The sequence below is a fragment of the Saccostrea echinata genome, unplaced genomic scaffold (assembly GCF_033153115.1).
Source record: "Saccostrea echinata isolate AGI-Se365-2 ecotype Australia unplaced genomic scaffold, CSIRO_AGI_Sech_v1 ptg000051l, whole genome shotgun sequence".
NCBI classification, from domain to species: domain Eukaryota; kingdom Metazoa; phylum Mollusca; class Bivalvia; order Ostreida; family Ostreidae; genus Saccostrea; species Saccostrea echinata.
Window position 1 is genome coordinate 6,336,426 of NW_026889800.1, and position 22,235 is coordinate 6,358,660.

General features: G+C 34.1%; 1 protein-coding gene across 1 annotated transcript in view; it reads right to left on the minus strand.

Moving 5' to 3' along the window:
- Positions 1-11,166: 11,166 nt before the first annotated feature.
- LOC133203797 (endosome/lysosome-associated apoptosis and autophagy regulator family member 2-like) overlaps positions 11,167-22,235 on the minus strand; it is a 41,252-nt gene continuing 30,183 nt past the window's right edge. Inside the window, exons 18-22 of the mRNA XM_061339584.1 lie at positions 18,322-18,564; positions 14,933-15,011; positions 14,131-14,213; positions 12,656-12,833; positions 11,167-11,607 (exon numbers count right to left, since the gene is read on the minus strand). Coding sequence (XP_061195568.1) covers positions 11,551-11,607; positions 12,656-12,833; positions 14,131-14,213; positions 14,933-15,011; positions 18,322-18,564 — 640 coding nt within the window. The 3' untranslated portion in view covers positions 11,167-11,550. The remainder of the gene's footprint in view (positions 11,608-12,655; positions 12,834-14,130; positions 14,214-14,932; positions 15,012-18,321; positions 18,565-22,235) is intronic.

The window sequence follows — 22,235 nt, forward strand, 5'->3', positions numbered from 1 at the left end:
GCAACTTACATCCCTTAATAGAATCACTGCAAGCTAGGTTAAGAGCATGACCATAACAGTGTATGTAAAGGGCTCTGGGTTCAAGTGCATGAATTTGTATTGCAACACTTGTCTTTGAACCAGCCATACAAGCAGCCATGTCATAACACTGGCCTCGTACTTTGCTAATAGGCAGATCGAACCTCAAGAGGACATCTTTAATTGCTAGGGTTATTGAATTAGCCCCAATGTCAAGAAGACAGTACATCCCTAATAAATCTTTATGAGCGGTGAAATTTTGATCTACCCATCGATGAGCGGTGAAATTTTTATCTACCCATCGAATGCGTAATACCGTTCACGGTAGCTCAGTCGGTAGAGCGCTCGCTCCGTGATCGGGAGGTCGTGAGTTCGAATCTTGGCCGCGACAGACCTAAGTCGATAAAAAATAGGTAGCAACTGTTCCTTCGCCATGCGCTCGGCACTTTGAAGTGAAAGTTGCGGGTCCTTCGGATGAGACCTAAAAAACCGAGGCCCCGTGTCACGGCAGGCGTTGGCACGATAAAGATCCCTAACCGCTCAATGGCCCTCAGTGCCGAGTAAAGGTCAAAATTTAAAGCCTTCACCGGTATAAGGGGACGTCTCTCTATGAGTGAAAAATTCTCGAATGGGACGTAAAACAACATACAATCAATCAATCGAATGCATAAAACAAGTTGCTCTTTGTTGGAAATGTCTCGTGTTTCGTCTGCCATTATTGAAAAGAATTCAGACGATTTAATGAAGGCAACAATTTGTCGCAAAACCTGCAACCCCATGACCTGCAAAATTTCATTTTGTATATCTGGAGCAACGTACTTATTTGTCTTGCGTTGAAGCCATTCCTGAAGCTGGTGATCGCGTTTAGCCTCAAGCATGAGAAGTTGATTAAAGTTTGAGTTTTTCTCGTCTTTGTCACCCCGAAGAGCAATTCCTTGTCGAGCAAGAAACTTCAAAATGTTTGTGACTTTTAGCAAATTCTCCCTGTTAGACTTCTTCTCGACTTCGTGTGTCTTTGAAAGAGATTCTCCAACATCTTTAACCTCCTTCTTTATCGTAAACTCCCTTCCCATTGCCTCTTTATGACAATCACTTTTCTCATGTGCGGCGAATTTTGTGGTTGTTTTTTCCAGTTTTTAAAACCACTAGATATGAAAGCTTTTTCTTTCTTGTGACAACTGAGAGTCTTCTTCTGAAATGATTTTATGCAAGGAAAACAGAATACAACATTTTTGTTTACTACATAATGTAACCAAGACCACCGATCAAACCAGGAGGCATTGAAAGATCTCATCTTTTTACCAAACCTTTTTGCTGGAAAGAAAATATTCCGTGGCTGATTTGGGGTACTACCAATCTCGGGTGTATGCCATTTTTCATGTACAACCTGGGCCCTTTGAACTGGTATTTCTGACATATCATCTTCTGATGAAGAAGAAGAATAAAAAAAGAAAGCAACCTCAACATGTTTGTCCGTTTCTTTCTTTGCAGTTTCCCCCAATTTACCTGTTTCAATAGACTGCTCATTTGTGTTAGACTATTGTGAAGGACTATTTTGTGATTGTTTTGGTTCATATGAGCGATGAGGTTCAGAATCCTCAAAGAATAACCTAGAACGCTTTGAAAGAGGTTCCTTATACTTATGAATACAGGCAACAAAATGATTAGGTGTCCAACCGTTAGAAGCGACGAACATATGTAAAAGGCTTGAATAGTAACCGTTCTGGGTTGTTTTTATTGTTTCCTTTTGTAATGAAGCAACCAAATCACCAGTAATTAAACAATCTTCTGACAGGGAACTTTCAAAGATATATTGAATTGAATTTTTGTTTGTGGACATGGTCACAAAAGTGTTTTCATTTGTGTAGCGCTTCAGATTTGAAACAAGTTCAAACACAATTCGTACCCTCATTTCCTTAAAATTGTCCTCATGTCCAAACACAAAAAGAGAGAGAGTTCTGAATAAACAATTCCCATCACCATATATCTGAATCGGGACAAACTTAGAAGGAGTATCATTTGGATAAAACTCTGAGGAAACAACATCTTTTCGAACATTCGAAGTTGGGATATTGGGTATGGTTGTTGGAAGGGGATATTTCTTAAAACTCTGCCCTTTGAGTCTAACAAGAAAATTTAGTGCCCCCATCCCTTTTTCCCGCATTCCTTGCTTCTTCGTGCACTTTTTCGAAAAATGCCTTTCTTTCATCCGTCTGGGCATACATTGTGAAATATAATCAAAGTTGAAACTGTGCGGAAGGTTGATCTTACACTGATATGATAGTGTCTACTCGTGGACCAAGAATGAAACAGATCTAGACAGCCTGAGACTTTACAAGCTTTGAAAAAGTTGTTACAAGTCATGACCTACGTCACTGGGGGTGTGTTACGTCACTGATAGATCATACTTCACACATTGTCGGGTTTACCTTTACCATAAAAAACTGTGATGAAAAAAAAAGTCAACAATTCATCATATTAGCTTTACAAAAAGATTTTAAATATATACAAACGTTGAACTGGTATTAGGGCAGTTGGGTATAGGCATTTTTGTATCAAGACGAAGTTTCTACGAACAAGCTATGTAATGAATTATTAGACCTTGAAATTTGGTCAAGGTCACACATATAAGATACCTTTTGATTAACAACTAAAGGTCATATCCGAAATATCCCTGACTTTCACTCATATTGCCGGGTGCTAAGCTTGACAAACGAACAGTCACTACATGTTTAATACCTTTTATGTTTGACGCCAGACGCGGTGCTGGGAACGAGAATCGAACTATGACCTCATGTTAACGACCTTTTGGATGATGCCCTAAGAAATATTAAAGCATTAATTGCTTTTCATAATAATTTTTTTTATTTTTTTTTATTTAAGCTAAAGGACAGTCACGCTGACTGCCTCTCAGTCTCATTGATTTAAATGAACTTTCTGCTTAAAAATAATTATACATTACAATATATGTTAATTTTACTATATGATTTTTTTTTTTTAAATATTGGGGGGGGGGGGCAACCCCCCCCCCCCCCCCCGGTTCCTACGGCCATGAATTAAAACATTGATTTGAAATTGTCAGCCGGTTCGTGCAAAAAGTTGTACCGACTTATATGCGGGTCAATGGCAAATAGGGGTAAAAATCATAGTACTTTTGGAAACGACTTGTTACAGGTAATGCACACGTCAGTTATGAATGTCTTATAAAGTTATAACCAATGTTAAATTTTTTTAAAAAGTAAGTCAAAATTCAAGGCCACGGGGTTGAAAATCATATTATATTTGGAAAGGTCTTGTCAAAGGTAATGTACATGTGAAATATTAATATTAAACAATTAATGTAATGAATAGGGATATACTAATTTTTGTCAAAAGATCAGTGGTTTCCACTTCTTGTAGTGTCTCCCAACTTTTACACAATCTCTGACGTCGTGTTAACCTTATGAGCATTACAGCTGTTCCATTCGGATGGCTGACGTCACTTTTTCTTTCAATTTTTTAAACATTTCTTTCGGAGTTTTCAACAACTTCCGTGTGTAGAAGACCAAACTCCCCGTAGATTCTCATTCGGAAGTCACTTGGAATTACTTTGGCATTTGGAATTCCAAGTACTTCCAAGTCAATCTTCAGAATTTTATTTGGAAGAATCTGATTTTAATTTGTGTATATTTCAAAATGAATATCTTTTCGTTTTTGAGCAAATTCCAAATGAATTACATGTATATGGAAATTTTAATTGGAACCTGTACGGGCTGTCAAATAAACGATTGGAAAGATATCAAAAAATAACGACAACCGCTTTATTTTCGACACATTCAATTTTTATTAAGTTTCGACCTGTCTTATGAAGAAATATAATCATTTTAATTTGAAAACTTTACTTCAAAGTTTAGTTTATAGCATTTTTACCTTGGGCCCTGCGTTCTATCGAACTTTAAAGATCGCGATTTTTACAAAAATATCAAGTTCAAATATTCAAAACCAAAGTATTTTGACTTGGATTTGCATAACAAATATTTTGGTATACAATAATATATGCTGGACCATTCAGTTTGACAAAAACATCATTGTCCACGATCTTTATGGACGACCCTCATATGTTAGTGAGCTTAGGAAAAATAGATTTTGCAAAATGTATTATTAACGATTCAGTCTTATTAAAATTAGTCACTATGTTTTATTATTTGTTATGCCTAACATTTAATTTTAAATAGACTAATTAACGATTGTGTGATTGAAAATGATTTCAATTTATTCCGCAATGTTCTTTTATCATGTACTTACATTGAATTATTTTGAAGAAGTATATACTACAATAAGCAACCTACTGTTTAATTCAACTCTCAAAGTGTACAAAATATAAATTATGTCATGTCGGAAAATATACATGCCATGTCTCCATTAGGAAAGTGAATTATCTGTGAGTTATACTCTTAAGCTTTTATATCAGAAATTAATATAACTTATTTTGAACAATTTCATCATTAATTTTAAACCATTACACATGATTGTTGTCAATTCCTTTGTAACCTTGACTTTCTTGGAGAGGACTTATATAGGCTATGCCTGATGTCTAATCCATAAAAATTGATTTTGCATAATAAAAAAAAATGAGTAAATTAAATTAAGCCTTTTTTTAAATTCAATGACTTGATATAATGTTCTATATCATGTATATATCTACTTTCTAATTATTTATAATTATTATGCTCACATCACATTGTCCTAGCCTGTAATATACTAATAATAGTAGATGTCTTCTGATGTCCATATACATGTAAAATAATTAATGATGTGTCGTATGGCACTAGCACAGAACTTGAGCATGCATGCAGAGAAATTCAAACTTTAAATCTATAGACACCACTACATTAATATGATGTGCCTGCATAAAATAATAATAGACTTCACCTGATTAAATAACATTCTTAGATTTACTTAATTATAATAGTGTCTCGTGTGATATACCGAACTTTTATATAATGGATTTTTAAAGTTTTCTCTTTTCAAATTTTATTTCTTCATCGAAAGACTAATAAAAGTTCTTAATTATTCTATTTTGACCGTCAATGATGAAGTCATATTTTAAAAGAGATTCTTTAAACATCCATTAAATAATAGTTTGGTGTGGCATACCTCCTTGAACTTTCTAAATACTACATGTAACATATACCTGACCGCCCTTTACTTAAGTATGCAGATTAAGCAGTTATATGATCAAGCACTTTTGATAAAAGAAAACAATAATCACATCGTATGACTCGGTATAATGAATGCTTTAATCCTAGGTAACATTTTCTTAGTGCATGGCCGTAGGAACCGGGGGGTTTTTGCTTGTCAAGGAATTTTGGGAGTTGATAGTGCCCCCTCAACTAGTAAATGTATGCCTGTGCCCCCTCAAAGTGAATTTGCTTCCTACGGGCCTGTTGTGCCGCTATCCCAGGACTATCACCGTCGGGTTTTTTCACGCCAAAGCTGTCTTACAATATACCAATTATAAAAAGGTCAAGGAAAATCGTGACACCTTTACATTTTTTTTTCATGTTAATCCCCCTTAAAACAACAGTAACAACATGAACATCTTCAATATTTTCGCGACATCATATAAATACAAGTTTAATTGATCTATACTCGTATTACAGGGTTTATCTGTTCACAAAATCAATCTTTCTACCTGTAAACATCGGGTATTCTAATTCTGTTTTCTGAATTTTCAAAAGCATTTACATGTTTATGTACATTTTAGGAAGCTACAAAACTAAAGAGTTCTATTTCAATGAAACATTTTTGCAGTAATAATGATCTGCACTTGCATTTCGATGTGAAATAGAATAAACTTAATTTAATGTATAGGACACAATTTATATAATCGATCTTAGTATTGTTAATATTATATAAGACGAAGATTAAGTATTTTCATGCATAATTTTTATGTATTTTCCCCATTCATGCATGCAACAGTGACTTCTGTTTATGTATATATAGTTATCGGGGGGGGGGGGGGGGGGGGTTGAAAAATCACAAAATAAACTGAATATGTACACCTTTTTAAGATATTTCCTCTATTTCTCTATGCCTAAAATTCTTCATTAATGTTTAGAGCTTCCTTAAATATCACTGTTCTGTGATTTTTAATGAGCTTTTATGATTCAGAATATTCGGAGGACAGGAGAGCTCGTAAACGGAATTGATTACCTACCGACAGGCGTCTTCTATCCACAAGGACTTCATGGCCGGAGAATCTCTACACTCCAATAGTTTGTCTTCTGGACAGGGGATATCCTGTATGGCGTTCCCTTGGGGTAACTCCTGTTCGGGGTTCCCTGGGAATAACACCTGTTCGGCGATCCCTGGAAAAAAATAAAGGTCAAAGACGATGAAGAAGACCCGTCTTTTGTTGGTGGATAGACTCAGGTCCGGTGTTTTACTGTTTCAGGGACGTAGCATCGTTTTTAAATTGTGTGTGTGTTGGGAAAGGGGGGGGGGTGAGGATTGACAAGATACATGTATCTGAAAAAATTTTGACAAGCAAAAAATAAACAAAATGAATTAAATTGTCCGAACTCGAAAAATCTATTTTGATCTGGGGGTGCATGTATAGGTTCTAACTTTTAACGAGGAAAATTTTACAAGTTTTATAACATATATGTGGTAGGATTTAACATACTGCGACATAAAAAGGGGCACAACAACCCTGTAAATATTTTTCCCCATACTAAATTACCAGAAGGATATCCTCCTCCCACTACGGGCTTTTATTTAAGCATGACGTAAGAATGGAAAGTCATATAATTTAATTGATACTGGTGTCAGAGCATACTGGTCTTCTGATGCGGATGATGAAGTGCATTAGTGGGAAGTTCTTTTCCAAGTAAAGGGACATATCAAATTTCAAGAGGAATTTCACAAAAGGGGGGGGGGGCAAAATACATTAATCGATTTCTCATCCTTCGATTTGTAGATTTATTCATATTTTATTTTTTCCGTTTGCACTTTGAGGAGATGAGAAGCTTTTGTATTATTTTCTCTGTTGTTCAATTACATTTACGTGTTTATTTGATGCAAATAATCAAGATTTTTTTTTTCACAACTGGAAAAGCGATTTATATATTATATATACATGACGTATATATACATAATTCATTAAATGAATAGAATTAGAATGAGTTAGTAATAGAAAAGTCTAAAATGCATAAGTACCTGATGCAAAAGAGAGAATTAACAATATCCCTGTAATTTTTGTAGCCATGTTGTACAGGTCCTGTGATAACAAACTTGTCCTCCGATCGCTGTCTCGCAGCTGATCCGTCCCGATGGCCGGAGTCCCACAGGGTTCTGTCCACTAATTGGTCAAACTCGAATGACCTGCACATAATAGGGACTTTTGTGAAATGTAGCATATTTAATCTTTTACTTTTATACAAGTTTTTTAAGATACATGGTGTAAACATTTCTTAAGTTCTTTGGCCTTCAGATTTTTTTAGGGATTAAATTATTCGGAAGCGTAACAGAGATTTCAGGGCTGAAATTTTTGCCGACTTGTACATTTCATTTTTGTTATCATGCTGTAGCGGATTTAAAGGGTTTAAAGGGGGTGGGGTGGGGGCTTCGGTATAATTTTGGACATTGTGCTCCTTAAATATTTAATTTGAATATAAGTACCGAATGTATACTTATTTAAAAATTAAGATATATAAATATTTTTTTAACATCACCCCCACCCCACACCCACTCCAAAATCTCCTGGAGCAACTCCTACGTACTATTGTAGTAATACTGTATTATTCTGAGATGTTCAAGAAGAAAAACAGCCCATACTTACACATACGCTTTTGGATTCTTCAAACACTGAATATTTTACTGAATTATCCTTACAATTAGCCGGTGATTGAAGGAGACATTACATATAGTTTACATATATAGTTTCCAGGTAAAATTCACAATTCATCCTTTTTTTTCTGGAATGCGATCATTGATTAAACACATGTACATGTAATTCGATAATATGTGAAAAGGATTCTATACGATTAATGAAATCGAGGATAATATGTGTGAATGTTAAGCCTTTAATATACATGCAGCTTTACAAAACCAATTTCCACTCATACAAAGCAATTCCTTCTTTGAAATGTACCTGAATCTGCCTCATTTTCATCCCGTAATAGTGGTATGCTGTTGTGAAGTTATAGATACTGCGGACTGATGACTAATAATTATATATGGAGACAAACATTCAAGAGATTTAAATTAAGTGTGTGTGTGTAAAATTAAAAAAAAAGAGAGAGAAAAGGATTCAAGGTCTATTACAAAACACCCCAACCTCCATGTACATAAAAATTAAATAGGTTCGATTTTCTTAATATGGTCACATACAGCCAGGACTATATGCAGTCTTGAAAGGGGGGGGGGGGGGAGCGAGAGAGAAAATGTAACGGACCGGGCCAGACCTAGGATTCGAACCCTGGCTCGCTAAACTCGGAAATGTGCTCTACCAACTGAGCTTTCTTGCTTCGGTCGATTGAATCTTGTTCTCAAAAACACAATCCAAGTTCTTTTGTCCCTGGCAAGATTTCCACCTATAACGCGTACAAGTGGAGTGAATCAATGTTGCCGTACTTGGCCAGAAATATTTGGGTTTTGAAACGTACAATTTTATGAAACCTAATATTTTCTTAAATTTAAATAATTTGCCCGAGCTAAGCACTCTCTCTCTCTCTCTCTATATATATATTTTCAATTTTCTCGTTTTAGCATCAATGTGTCTACTTTTTTTTTTAAATTCACACCTAAGGTAGGAATGTTAGGACCACTCTTAAAACTCCATCTGTCAAGCCAATTAGGGAAAATACAAAATGGGTTAAAATGAGCTCCCATACAACAGTACCCCCAAATAATACACTGTTATTTGATTCAATGTTCGCAACCCTAAAGCCTTAGTACCCAAGAAGAAAACATACAACACATTTGGTTCCACTTTTTAATGTTTGATGAGGAAAAAAAAAGGATTACATTTAAATAACTCATTTATACTTTGTTATATGTTAACTTCATTATATGCGCCGTGCTTTCAAATTACCAAAACATTTAGAAAACACACACCAGTAATATCACAAACAAGATAACTAAGTCATATTGCACATACTGAATTCTTGACACCTAAACAAAAGCAAGCCATTATGCTGGAAAATAAGAAAGAGTTGGAATTCTCACCCTTTTTGAGCAGAGATACTAACATTGTATTCAGTTATAACAATGTTGTTGAAATATTTTTTTTAAAATCTAGACTTCTTACATAAATAAGATGTTTTGTTAATTATACCTAGTACCTTATACAAGCAAAGGACAGTAGAGATACTAACATTGTATTCATTTATAATAATGTTGTTTAATTATTTTTTTAAATTTATACTTCTTCTATAAATAAGACTTTTTGTTAATTATACCTAGTACAAGCAAAGGACAAATTCAATAAAGCATCTAGTATCCACTTCCTAACCCTCTGCTGTTAAAGAAATAGTTACAATTTATTCACAACAAACATTTATAGTAGAGAATAAATAAAACATGCGAGATTCTTATTGATTTGTAATAAAATACATGTACCTCTATTGTTTCTCAAGTATTGGAAAGTTTAAAGTCACACAAAATACCACTTACTCAAAGAAATACAATATTAAAGAAAAGAAATATAACTTTGAATGAATATGTCTACAAACTAGATCTTTATCTAAATATGATCTCAATTAATGTGATACTATCTCTGTCTAATTACAGATCACATCGTGCCCACAACCATTAAATAATGCAAGGAGAAAAATACACTCACTACACTTTATATATATTATCCCTAATAAAAGAAAAAACAAAATAAAACTATCTATATACTATAGTAAATAAATAAACAACAAAAATAGGAAAATATTCAGAAAACTAACAAAAGTAAATAGGTATTAAACAAAGAGACTCTTAGAGAGTGGATTTCATAATGAATTTGCTGGGACAAATTAAACAATAGATTATAGTAACTTTAAAATGTGAACTATGAAATCTAAGTCAATGTAATGCCACATGTGAGTTTCACCTGCAAAAAAAACATTAAAAAGATGTAAATTAACAGAGGCCTATGCTTCCTGATATTTCTCTATAGAGAACATGATGATAAAGTGTTGTATTCTGAATACTACAATCAATGACTGATGTTTTAATAATTGAAATCATGTGTAACAATTATTCTCCAGAACATGAAAACACACAAAATAAATTGACATGTATGCTATAAGTTATATAATTTTACTCTGAATGACATTTTTCTCCACTACAGTAAGGGATTATCTCCATTACTTTCTCCTTTCACACCAAATTACGATTCATTTTATTTAATAGTACTATACGAGGTGTGAAACTCATCAGTCATAACATATAAACAAGTGACAAGATCCCTGTTTTCATTCTACAAAGCACCATAATTTTTTTTTTCAAAAATTTCCTCATCCCCCATATGGGTTGAGTTGACTACCATTTGAAATGTCACCAACATCATCAAGAATGCAGTAGAGATATTAACTTCTTTAAACAAACATTTTCAATTTTCTTTTCATGAAAATCATACATTACTTGGTTCAAAACCAAGAAGAACATAATGTGCGTCTCATTGCACAGGTAACAAAACTTATTTAATTACATAAACAAAAATTTCATGCTTAAAAATGACATATTTCCATACAAATCACTTCTGCTTTGAAAAATATCTAATACATACAGATAAAGAGAAGGAGTTCTTAACAATGTCAGGCAAGGTTAGCAATGTCTTAAAACAGAGACAAAAAGCTTCTAGGAATGTAAAATGGTTTGGAATGTAGGTAAAAAAAATGTATCTTAATAGGAATGTGTACATAAATATGTATTAATCAATTAAACAGAATGATTTCATGATACTGTAAAATCACATATATTTTTGTGGGTTCAAATTTTTGTGGTTTGAGGAAAAAATATGGGCTCATGGGGATTTAATTTCGTGGATGAAAAATTGTTGAATAATTTATATATGAAATTTAAGTTTTATATATGAAATTTAAGTTTTATATATGAAATTTATGTTTTTATGTATGAAATTTTAGTTTTATATACGAATTTTTACATTTCGTGGTTGTCAGAGTTCATGGGTCTCTTCATACCTTGAAATCAATGAAAATTAAACCCCCAAGAAAATTAGTGACTTTACAGTATATTTCAAACAAAAATATTTGTGTAGCATATGGAAATATTTTCCTACAAAACCCTGTAAAACCATTTCAGAAAGACATCCTTTAACAGCATATATTTGATATATTTACTATGAAATTAATCATTGACATTTTATGTTAGATTAAAATCATCAATGGTTACATGAATTGAAAAACAGTAGTGAGCAAATCAAAGAGAACAAAGGCTAACGATAGGCCAGACAGAGATTCTATTGGTCCACTGTAAACTGTCAAGGAAGCTTTGTTGCGTATCATCCCTTCTGTCACTTAGGCAACACAGGGTGTTTTATTATGTGAGAGGGAGTTTCTCTGTGTGAGAAGTCTCAAACGGGTTGTCATCATGCGACTGAAAACAAAAATATCAACAAGTTTAAAATAGGTTTATAGAGCATAAAAATTACTTTACATCTGGATCTTTACACAGTCTGTATCAAATAAGATGTTTAAAATGTGCATCTTTCAATAAAGATTAAGTTACATGTACTTTGGTTTGGGAAATTAGAATTTTGAAAGATCATAGAAACACATGAACTTTAAGTTTAAATGTCAGATACTTCGGGGACTTGTTTGCTTAAGAGAGATGGAACTTTAAAATTATAGTATCAAAATACCCATTTATCTTGGACATATCAGACCAGAGGGCATTTATATGAGCATCTACTAAATAGTTTTTGTACAATATACCACTATTCCTGTCAATGTTCCTTGTATTTTTTCCCCTCTAAGCTCACTGATAGTTTTTTAACAATATACCACTATTCCTGTCAATGTTCCTTGTATTTTTTCCCCTCTAAGCTTACTGAATGGTTTTTGTACAATATACCACTATTCCTGTCAATGTTCCTTGTATTTCCCCCTCTAAGCTCACTGATAGTTTTTGTACGATATACCACTATTCCTGTCAATGTTCCTTGTATTTTTTCCCCTCTAAGCTCACTGATAGTTTTTGTACAATATACCACTATTCCTGTCAATGTTCCTTGTATTTTTTCTCCTCTAAGCTCACTGATAGTTTTTGTACAATATACCACTATTCCTGTCAATGTTCCTTGTATTTTTTCCCCTCTAAGCTCACTGATAGTTTTTGTACAATATACCACTATTCCTGTCAATGTTCCTTGTATTTTTTCCCCTCTAAGCTTACTGAATGGGTTTTGTACGTTATACCACTATTCCTGTCAATGTTCCTTGTATTTCCCCCTCTGAGCTCACTGATAGTTTTTGTACAACATACCACTATTCCTGTCAATGTTCCTTGTATTTTTTCCCCTCTAAGCTTACTGAATGGTTTTTGTATGTTATACCACTATTCCTGTCAATATACCTTGTATTTTTTCCCTCTGAGTTAACTTCATAGTTGATTGTTTATTATACCACTATTCCTGATGACGTACCTTGTATTTTTTTCCCCTGAGCTTACTGAATAGTCCTTTTTTCTTGGTTTCTGAGAAGGACACTGTATCAAAATGTTCATCCTCCCCATCCTCTAGGGCACACGAGTCGACACCTGGCAACTCCCCATCGTAGTTCGGGCCAGAACCCTCCACCAACTTCATATACTTGTACTCAAGTCTATGAAAGAGGGCCAATTATTAACTTTACACACATCCTCAATATACATATAACCCTTCTCAAGTCTATAAATAGGCCAATCATTAGTGGTACACAAGTCCTCAATGTAAACACAACCCTGCTCAAGTCTATAAATAGGCCAATCATTAACTGTATTCAAGTCCTCAATGTAAATACAACCCTGCTCAAGTCTATAAATAGGCCAATCATTAGTGGTACACAAGTCCTCAATGTAAACATAACCCTGCTCAAGTCTATAAATAGGCCAATCATTAGTGGTACACAAGTCCTCAATGTAAACACAACCCTGCTCAAGTCTATAAATAGGCCAATCATTAACTGTACACAAGTCCTCAATGTAAATACAACCCTGCCCAAGTCTATAAATAGGCCAATCATTAGTGGTACACAAGTCCTCAATGTAAACATAACCCTGCTCAAGTCTATAAATAGGCCAATCATTAACTGTATTCAAGTCCTCAATGTAAATACAACCCTGCTCAAGTCTATAAATAGGCCAATCATTAGTGGTACACAAGTCCTCAATGTAAACATAACCCTGCTCAAGTCTATAAATAGGCCAATCATTAACTTACACAAGTCTCAATATACACTTAACTTAACCCTGTTCAGTTCCATAAATAGGCCAATCATTAACTGTACACAAGTCCTCAGTGTAAACATAACCCTGCTCAAGTCTATACATAGGCCAATCATTAACTGTACACAAGTCCTCAATGTAAACATAACCCTGCTCAAGTCTATACACAGGCCATTCATTAACTGTACACAAGTCCTCAATGTAAACATAACCCTGCTCACGTCTATAAATAGGCCATTCATTAACTGTACACAAGTTCCCACTAAAATTCTTGTTATACATTTATTTATTAATCATACTTATCCTTTTCAGAGCTTGGGAGTATTCCCTTGCTATTACATACAACATATTATAAGGTTAGACAAAAATAGTTATCAAAGCAGTAAACACACCTACAGAAAGATCTTTTAAAACAAAGTTTTTATAGAAGATAATGCCAGTTAAAACAATAAAAATGTCATGTATTTAGATTATCAGATTGTAGTATTGTTATATATTAATTTCACCACAATGTATTGAAAAAACTACAATTACCAGATTCAAATTTGCTGAAGGCCATTTCCCTTTTCAAGTTGTGTTAATTATATTTAAATAATTATTCCAGTTTTAAGTTTTTAAATTAATTGAAAGAAATAAGAAAAAGTTGAAAGTAAAGCATTGGTAAGAATTTATCAGTGAAAATAATAAAAGTCTTACTTTCTGTTTCTACACCAGCAGTAAATCACACATAAAAACAGCAGAATTCCCACTCCAACTGCAGAGGGAATGCCCACTTTTAGCTGCAATAGGAAAAGATAGAAAACTCAGTGCATAAAAGCTTACATACACATTACCAAAATAATTTTTCCATGAGCACTTAATATTTGAAATACCTCTGTATTCAAATAAAACTTTACCTTATTAAGATAAATTTCTTTTTTACATTAAGAAAACTGCACTCTATGAACAATTCTAATTTTCTACAAGTCTGTGTAGTATAGAAGAGAGTTTCCCTTTATAAAATCCAATTAACATTACACAAGGACATTAACATCAATTTTGAAAATAACTTCTAATTATGCAATTGTGTTTAAAGTCTAGTGCAAGTATGCTATAGGATATATTATACACTGTAACTTCTATATTCAGGATATACTATACACTATAGCTTCTATATTACAGGATATACTATACACTGTAACTTCTATATTACAGGATATACTATACACTGTAACTTCTATATTACAGGATATACTATACACTATAGCTTCTATATTACAGGATATACTATACACTGTAACTTCTATATTACAGGATATACTATACACTGTAACTTCTATATTACAGGATATACTATACACTGTAACTTCTATACTACAGGATACACTATACCCTGTAACTTCTATACTACAGGATATACTACACACTGTAACTTCTATATTACAGGAAGTACTATACACTGTAACTATTCTATACTTCAGGATATACTATATACTGTATTCTATAATCTGAAACTTACAACAAATGGAAGAGCAGCTAACTTCAATCTGCATTTCCTCTGTTCCTTGTTTTTCATATTTTTGTCTGGTCTGCAGTATCTTCAAAATAATATCATTCACTTTGTTTCAAAATATCTCTTTTACAGAAAAACAAGAGGCCCAAGGGCCTTAACGGTCACCTGAGTATAATACAACAATTTAGAAGTTAAATACACTGATAGATGAAGCTTTGTTGCCCTAAAGCAAGAGAAGTAGGAATATCAGGATCAACAAAATAATTAGTCTAGTATTCAGTATCAGCTCATAAATTAAGTTCTAATTTGTCCCCCACTTAACACTTTCACCATGCAGACTATTAACGAACTATTAGTGCTTCAGTACTATTTTTAAACCCATATTAAGAGCTCTAACATTGACCTCTCTTATGGTCTTTGAAGAACTTTTAATAAGATAAGTTATTTTTGTCTCATTTTTATTTATCTATTACTTACAGGTCAACCTGATTATTAAAACTAAGAAAATAGTTTTTGAATTATATGATAAACATTCTTGCATAATTATCTTATTCTATCAACCTTTCAAATACATTATTTACAGGGATTAATTATCAAAGGTGAATGGAAAAGGGGAATAACTTCTCTCAGTAGAATACAAATTAATAGAGCCCTGCCCAGGACTAGAATCCTTAGACAAATGGTCCAGATGTTCAAATATCTGGTAGAAATACGCTTACTTACATCATTAATTTTAAACTTTTACTCAGTTTTCTTCCGATATGCCCAGAAGCAGAGAAGAATTTCACAGGCACAATGCATTTTCACTACAGATTCAACAAAGCCTTACCCTAACACCAGAACCCAAGACCAAGGGTCAAGAAATTTACAAATTTGGAAGAGTTACCCTCATCATCATACCTATGGACTTCAAAGAATTAACACTTTTCCACTATATTATCAAAAGCCCCCCCCCCCCCCCTTTAGTTATGCCAGAACCCCTGACCCAAGGACCACAAGATTTAAAAATTCTGTTTGAAGCTCACATTTTCATCATAGCTAAGCAATTTATTTATCAGCTCAACACTAAGGAGCAGACAGGATTAATTAATTATTAATTAATAGAATTAATGCTTTTTCACTGTATAATCAATAGAGCCCCTCTTCCTCAAGAACCCCATAAACTGAGGCCATATATTTGAAATTTTGGAAGAGGCATCCTTGCCTATCATAATCATGCACTTAGTTTGTTTAAATAATCTCCAGTAGCAGAGAAGACGATTTTCAAAGGATCAATGCATTTTCACTATATAATCAATAGAGCCCCGCCCTTACAACAGAACCCCTCACCCAGGGGCCATGGCTTTCATAATTCTGGAAGAGGCCCACCTCCTCATCATAACTATGTACTTAGTTTATCACCTTAATGCCCAGCAGCAGAGGAGGAGATTTTCAAAGAATTAATGCATTTTCACTATATAGTCGATAGAGCACCGCCCTAACACCAAAACCCCTGACCCTGGGGCCATGAAATTCACAATTTTGGATGAGATACTCCTGCTCATCATAACTATGTACTTAGTTACTTTATTTAATATCCAGGAGCAGAGAAGAAGATTTTCAAAGAATTAATGCATTTTCACTAGATAATCAATAGAGCCCGGCCCTAACAACAGAACCCCTGACCCTGGGGCCAAGAAATTCAAAATTTTCTGAAAGGCACTTTTGCTCATCATAACTATGTACTTAGTTACTTTATTTAATACCCAGGAGCAGAGAAGAAGATTTTCAAAGAATTAATGCATTTTCACTAGATAATCAGTAGAGCCCCGCCCTAACACCAGAACCCCTGACCCTGGGGCCATGAATTTCACAATTTTTGTAGAAGCACTCTTGCTCATCATAACTATGTACCTAGTTACTTTATTCAATACCCAGGAGCAGAGAACAAGATTTTCAAAGAATTAATGCATTTTCACTATATAATCAATAGAGCCCCACCCTTACAACAGAACCCCTGACCCTGGGGCCATGAATTCCACAATTTTGGAAGAGGCACTTTTGCTCTTCATAACTATGTACTTAGTTACTTTATTTAATACCCAGGAGCAGAGAAGAAGATTTTCAAAGAATTAATGCATTTTCATTATATAATCAATAGAGCCCTGCCCTTACACCAGAACCCCTGACCCTGGGGCCAGGAATTTCACACTTTTGGAAGAGGCACTCTTGCTCTTCATAACTATGTACTTAGTTACTTTATTTAATACCTAGGAGCAGAGAAGAAGATTTTCAAAGAATTAATGCACTTTCACTATATGATCTATATAGCCCCACCCTGGGGCCAGAACCCCTGACCCTGGGGCCATGAATTTCACAATTTTGGTAGAGGGCTCACTGCTTATTACAATGATGCCAACAGTTTGACTGTTTGATGTCCTGGAGTAAAGAAGAAGATTTTTAAAGATTGCATTATTTTTGGTGGTTTTAGCCCCACCCCTCAGGCCCCAGGGGGGCAGGGACCATGAAATTCACAATTTTTGTTCCCCTTCACCCACAGATGCTATATGCCAAATTTGCTTGAAATTGGTTAAGCGGTTTCAGAGAAGAAGCAAAAAATGTTCAAATGTTTACACACGATGCAGTGCCACGCCGACGGACGAGAACGGATAGCAATAGGTCACCTGAGTGACTCAGGTGACCTAAAAAATTAAATTTATTTAAGAATTTTGTACACTGGCTTAATAAAAAAAAAGTGCATATTACATTAAAAGCTGTTTAATCCCAAATCCATGCAATCCTTTCACTGTACATTCTGCCTTTTATTTTATTCTCACTTCACCTTTTTTCCATGTTCTTTACACTATATGCAATCAGACACCCTATTTCTTCTGACGTATAATTAGTACACCAGTGCAAGTCTGATTAGACAAGTTTCACTGTATATTCCCAGTGTTTGAAACTCACTGTAAAATTAGCAAATTGAAATATGCAGTGCTGACTGCTAGTATTTAAGTTGTCAGCCCTGCCAAAGATCTAATAGCCCGAGAAAATATTATTTGTCTTTTATTACTTTGTTTTTAACCATTATGTGACTGGAACCAGTTAACCATAACTTCGATCCTGAATCTATAGACTGATGAATTTTTCCTCTGGGCTTGTTACACTTTGCTACTGATACTTTTAGTTGATACGAGAGAGATTTATCAAATATATAAATTTTAATTGTCGAAAATTACAACACGTCTAGCCGGGCATCAATACATGCAAATTTGTTCGCCTGCTGCAAAATGTGTGAGTCTCGGGCGGTCTGGTTATTTCAAACACTGTATATTCCAAGTCTTGTATAAACCTTAAGATACCGTCCTATTTACTATACACAGAAATAGAGTCAGTAATGGTGTTCCCAGACTCACTTTGGGGCACTATAATGGACAGTCTGTACTTCATCTAGACACTCCCCCACAATGATCTGTATGTCCTCCTCCACACATGGGGGACAAGCCTGATCTGTCGTCCACAGGAAGTGGAACAGACATCCATCACACGTTCCGTCGGGACATTTAGCGGGGATCTCAATCACACCCTGTCCTTTCTTTTGCTGATCACACTTCAGTGAGACTATAGTCTTTCTTCCTTTGGGACAGGCTTGGGTTTTCCTGTGAAATGAAGACTTCATATGATATTTTTGTTAAATAAATTACTATTTCCTAAGGCTGACCCTCCATCCCACCCCAATTTCAAATTTGAAATTCCTTTTTATAATGTTGTAAATCAGCTATCACTCTCAACATTTTTTTAATAATGATCATCAATGAAAAAAACCTGTTCAAAGCTTTTTGTATTTGTGTGTCAAATTTTTCTAGGTTTGAGGAATATAACTGGTATGCAGAGGTTTGACTTCTTGCAAAGAGAACACATGAAAAAGTAGTTTGAAATAGTGACATTCTGTGGAGGACACAAAGAACTATTAGTGGTATATGCATATTTTTGCCCCCACAAAAGTCATATTTTGAAAATTTCTTGAAATGTGCTGAATTGTATATATTGTACGAGAAATCTAAATCAACAAAAAATATTATAGTTTCAAAGTAGGTTATTAGCAATTTTTGTTTCTATGACGTCACAAACTATTAAGATTTTGCATTATTTTTCAGAAAGAGGGAAAAATGGATAAAATTTGTTCAATTTTTACTATAAAATTTATAGAGCGCAGGCTTGCTCCAGAACAGTCTTTACATATTTCATTGATATTATCATTCTACACATTATATCAAAATACTGAGCTGGAGCAGACCTGCGCTCGGTGACTTTTACTCAAAATATCGACGTAATATATACCTTTTTCTGTAGAAATCATGGAAAATTTGAATTTACGTCATTTTCCTGACGTCATATCAAACATATGGCGTCATGGTTTATGAAAATATTTAGTGCTTTGAAGTCTGCAGATATCTCCCTGTTCTAGAACATAATTATATATTTCTCCGTCAAAGTTTGATTTTGGGGGCAAATATTGGTCATTACCGAATATAGTCCTTTGTGGGTCTCTTCAGGACATCAAAACAACAACAACAAAAACACCATGAAAATTAATGGTTTGACAGTAACTGTGTTAAGAATCAAAAGTAGCTTTTTCTGATCTACGCCAATTAAAAGGAAAAAAAATGGCTGAACTTCATAGTTTATAAGCATGTAATTTTTTAACTTGAAGTTATGTCATTATTATACAAATCAAACCTCTTTACATCAAACTCTATGGGTAAGAAAAAAAAATTGGGTTTTCTGAGAATTCAAGGGAAAATAATTAAAGATAACGCATACGGGACTTCTAGCTCACTTCGACATATCCATGGTATTGAAAATATCGATGTTCAAGATACCGAAGTTTAAGGACATGGGATACAAAAAAAAATAATCCTATAATTTTGTAAAACATTTTGTATAGTTTTAAAAATTGCTAAAACTCATGATTAGAATATTTTCCTATCAAACCAATAGAATTGGCAAGGAAAAAGCAGAAATCAGTTCAGTATTGAAAAGTTAAATAAAGGATGGGGGATGGGGGTATGATTAAAACAAACTTGAATCTTCACCACCTAAATATGCTTTTGAATTAATATGACTAATAATGGCTTTGCTGTTCTTAAGAAGAAATTTTTATTGATATGTAATGATCGCTCCCACCTTTTTCATGTCTTATGATGTCTTGGATGTTGAGTTATTTAATTATATACATTTGTTGTTTACTTACTTGCAAATACATAGTTAGAAAGTTGCACTGTAATTTAGGATTACTTCATGATTACCTTAAGTTAATTATCATGTGAACAATGTATTTTAGCATCTTTCAGCATGTGTTTTCCGTAAGTTTTGCCGCCGCCATACTTTGTTTACTTGTGTATTTTCCCATGATGCTTCACGGTGTATTGATCTATTTTTACTGTAGTTATTTTGGCGGAAGATTTGATTGTAGATTCTGTTTAATTAAATGTTAAATGTGTATTTAAAGTGTAAACTTATATTTTATTAATTTATTTACGTATTGTAATAATTTTACGTACGATGTACAAGAGTGAAATTTCATTACTAGATGATGATTATGTATGATTGGCTAATTATTAATTACGGGATGGAATTATTATTCATGACTGGTAATTAATTATTGCGGGTTTTGGGAGTTCTATAAATAAATACACAGACGCTGAGTATCATTTTCTCTTCTTTGTTTTCACTCAGTAATGGAAGCTGTTAATTGCAGTAGTAGCTGTCAGAGTCCTGAAGTTTGCTGTTATATGAGGTACTAGTTCAGTTAATGTAACTGAAGTACATTATTACTAGTAAAGTACTAGTATTTAATAGATTAAGTGCTAGGGAATGTTTTCACATATGAGCTACTTAATTGTACTAGCAGTGAAAAGCCTATCTTTTCTGGTTAAACAATTTTTATCAAGAGCCATTTAAGTTTTAGTTTTGACAGGGGATTTTTGCAGTACATAATATTATTGTCGGAAATATTGTGTCGATGATTCCCGATATTTATCGGTAATTGTACCCCTGTTGTGGCCCCCCTACGCTCCTGGTGGGTCAAGATTTGAACAAATTTGAATCAACATTACCTGAGAATGCTTTTATTTTATTATGACCAATCACGGCAATGCTGTTCTTGAGAAGAAGATTTTTAAAGACTTTATCTATGTATTCCTATGTAAAACTTTGATCATCCATTGTGGCCCCACCCTACCCTCGGAGGTATGATTTGAACAAACTCAATTCTATACTACTGAGAATGCTTCCATATAAATATGACCAATCATGGCTCTGCTGTTCTTGAGAAGAAGATTGTTAAGGATTTTTCCTACGTATTCCTATGTAAATCTTTGATTGCCCAATGGCATTGTGGCCCCATCCTACTCCAGGGGGTCATGATTTGAACAAATTTGAATGCACACTACCTGATGATACTTCCATATAAATATGACCAATCATGGCTTTGCAGTTCCTGAGAAGGTTTTTAAAGATTTTCCCTATGTTTTCCTATGTAAAACTTTAATCGCCACTGTGGCCCCATGATTTGGTTTTGCTGTTTTGAGAAGAAGATTTTTGAAGATTTTCCCTAGTATGTTTTCCTATGTAAAACTTTAATTGCCCACTGTGGCCCCAACCTATCCCTGGGGGTCATGATTTGAACAAACTTGAATCTACACACCTTAGGATGCTTCCATATAAGCTTCATATTTTCTAGCACAGTGGTTCTTGAGAAGAAGATTTTTTAAATGATGCCATTAGTTTTTCAAGAATTCATAATTATCTCCCCTTGGAAGAAGGCGTGGCCCTTAATTTAAACAAACTTGAATCCCCTTTACCCAAGGATACTTTGTGGCAAGTTTGCTTGAAATTGGCCCAGTGGTTCTTGAGAAGAAGATGAAGGCTTGAATTTTAAATGTCTACCTGATGATGCTTCCATGTCAATATAACAAATGGCTTTGTTGTACTTCAAAAGATTTTTTTAAAAAAATTTCCATATATTCCTTTGTAAAAACTTGATCCCCATTGAGGCTCCTCCCTATCCAAGGGGTCATCATTTGAACAGTTCCATTTGAACAAACTTGAATCTACACTACCTGAGGATGCTTCCACATAAATATGACTCATCATGGCGTTGCTGTTCTTGAGAAGAAGATTTTTAAAGGTTTTCCTTTATATTTCTATGTAAAACTTTGATCCTCCATTGTGGCCCACCCTACCCCCAGGGGTCATGATTTGAACAAACTTGAATCTACACTACCTGAGGATGCTTCCATATAAATATGACTCAACATGGCTTTGC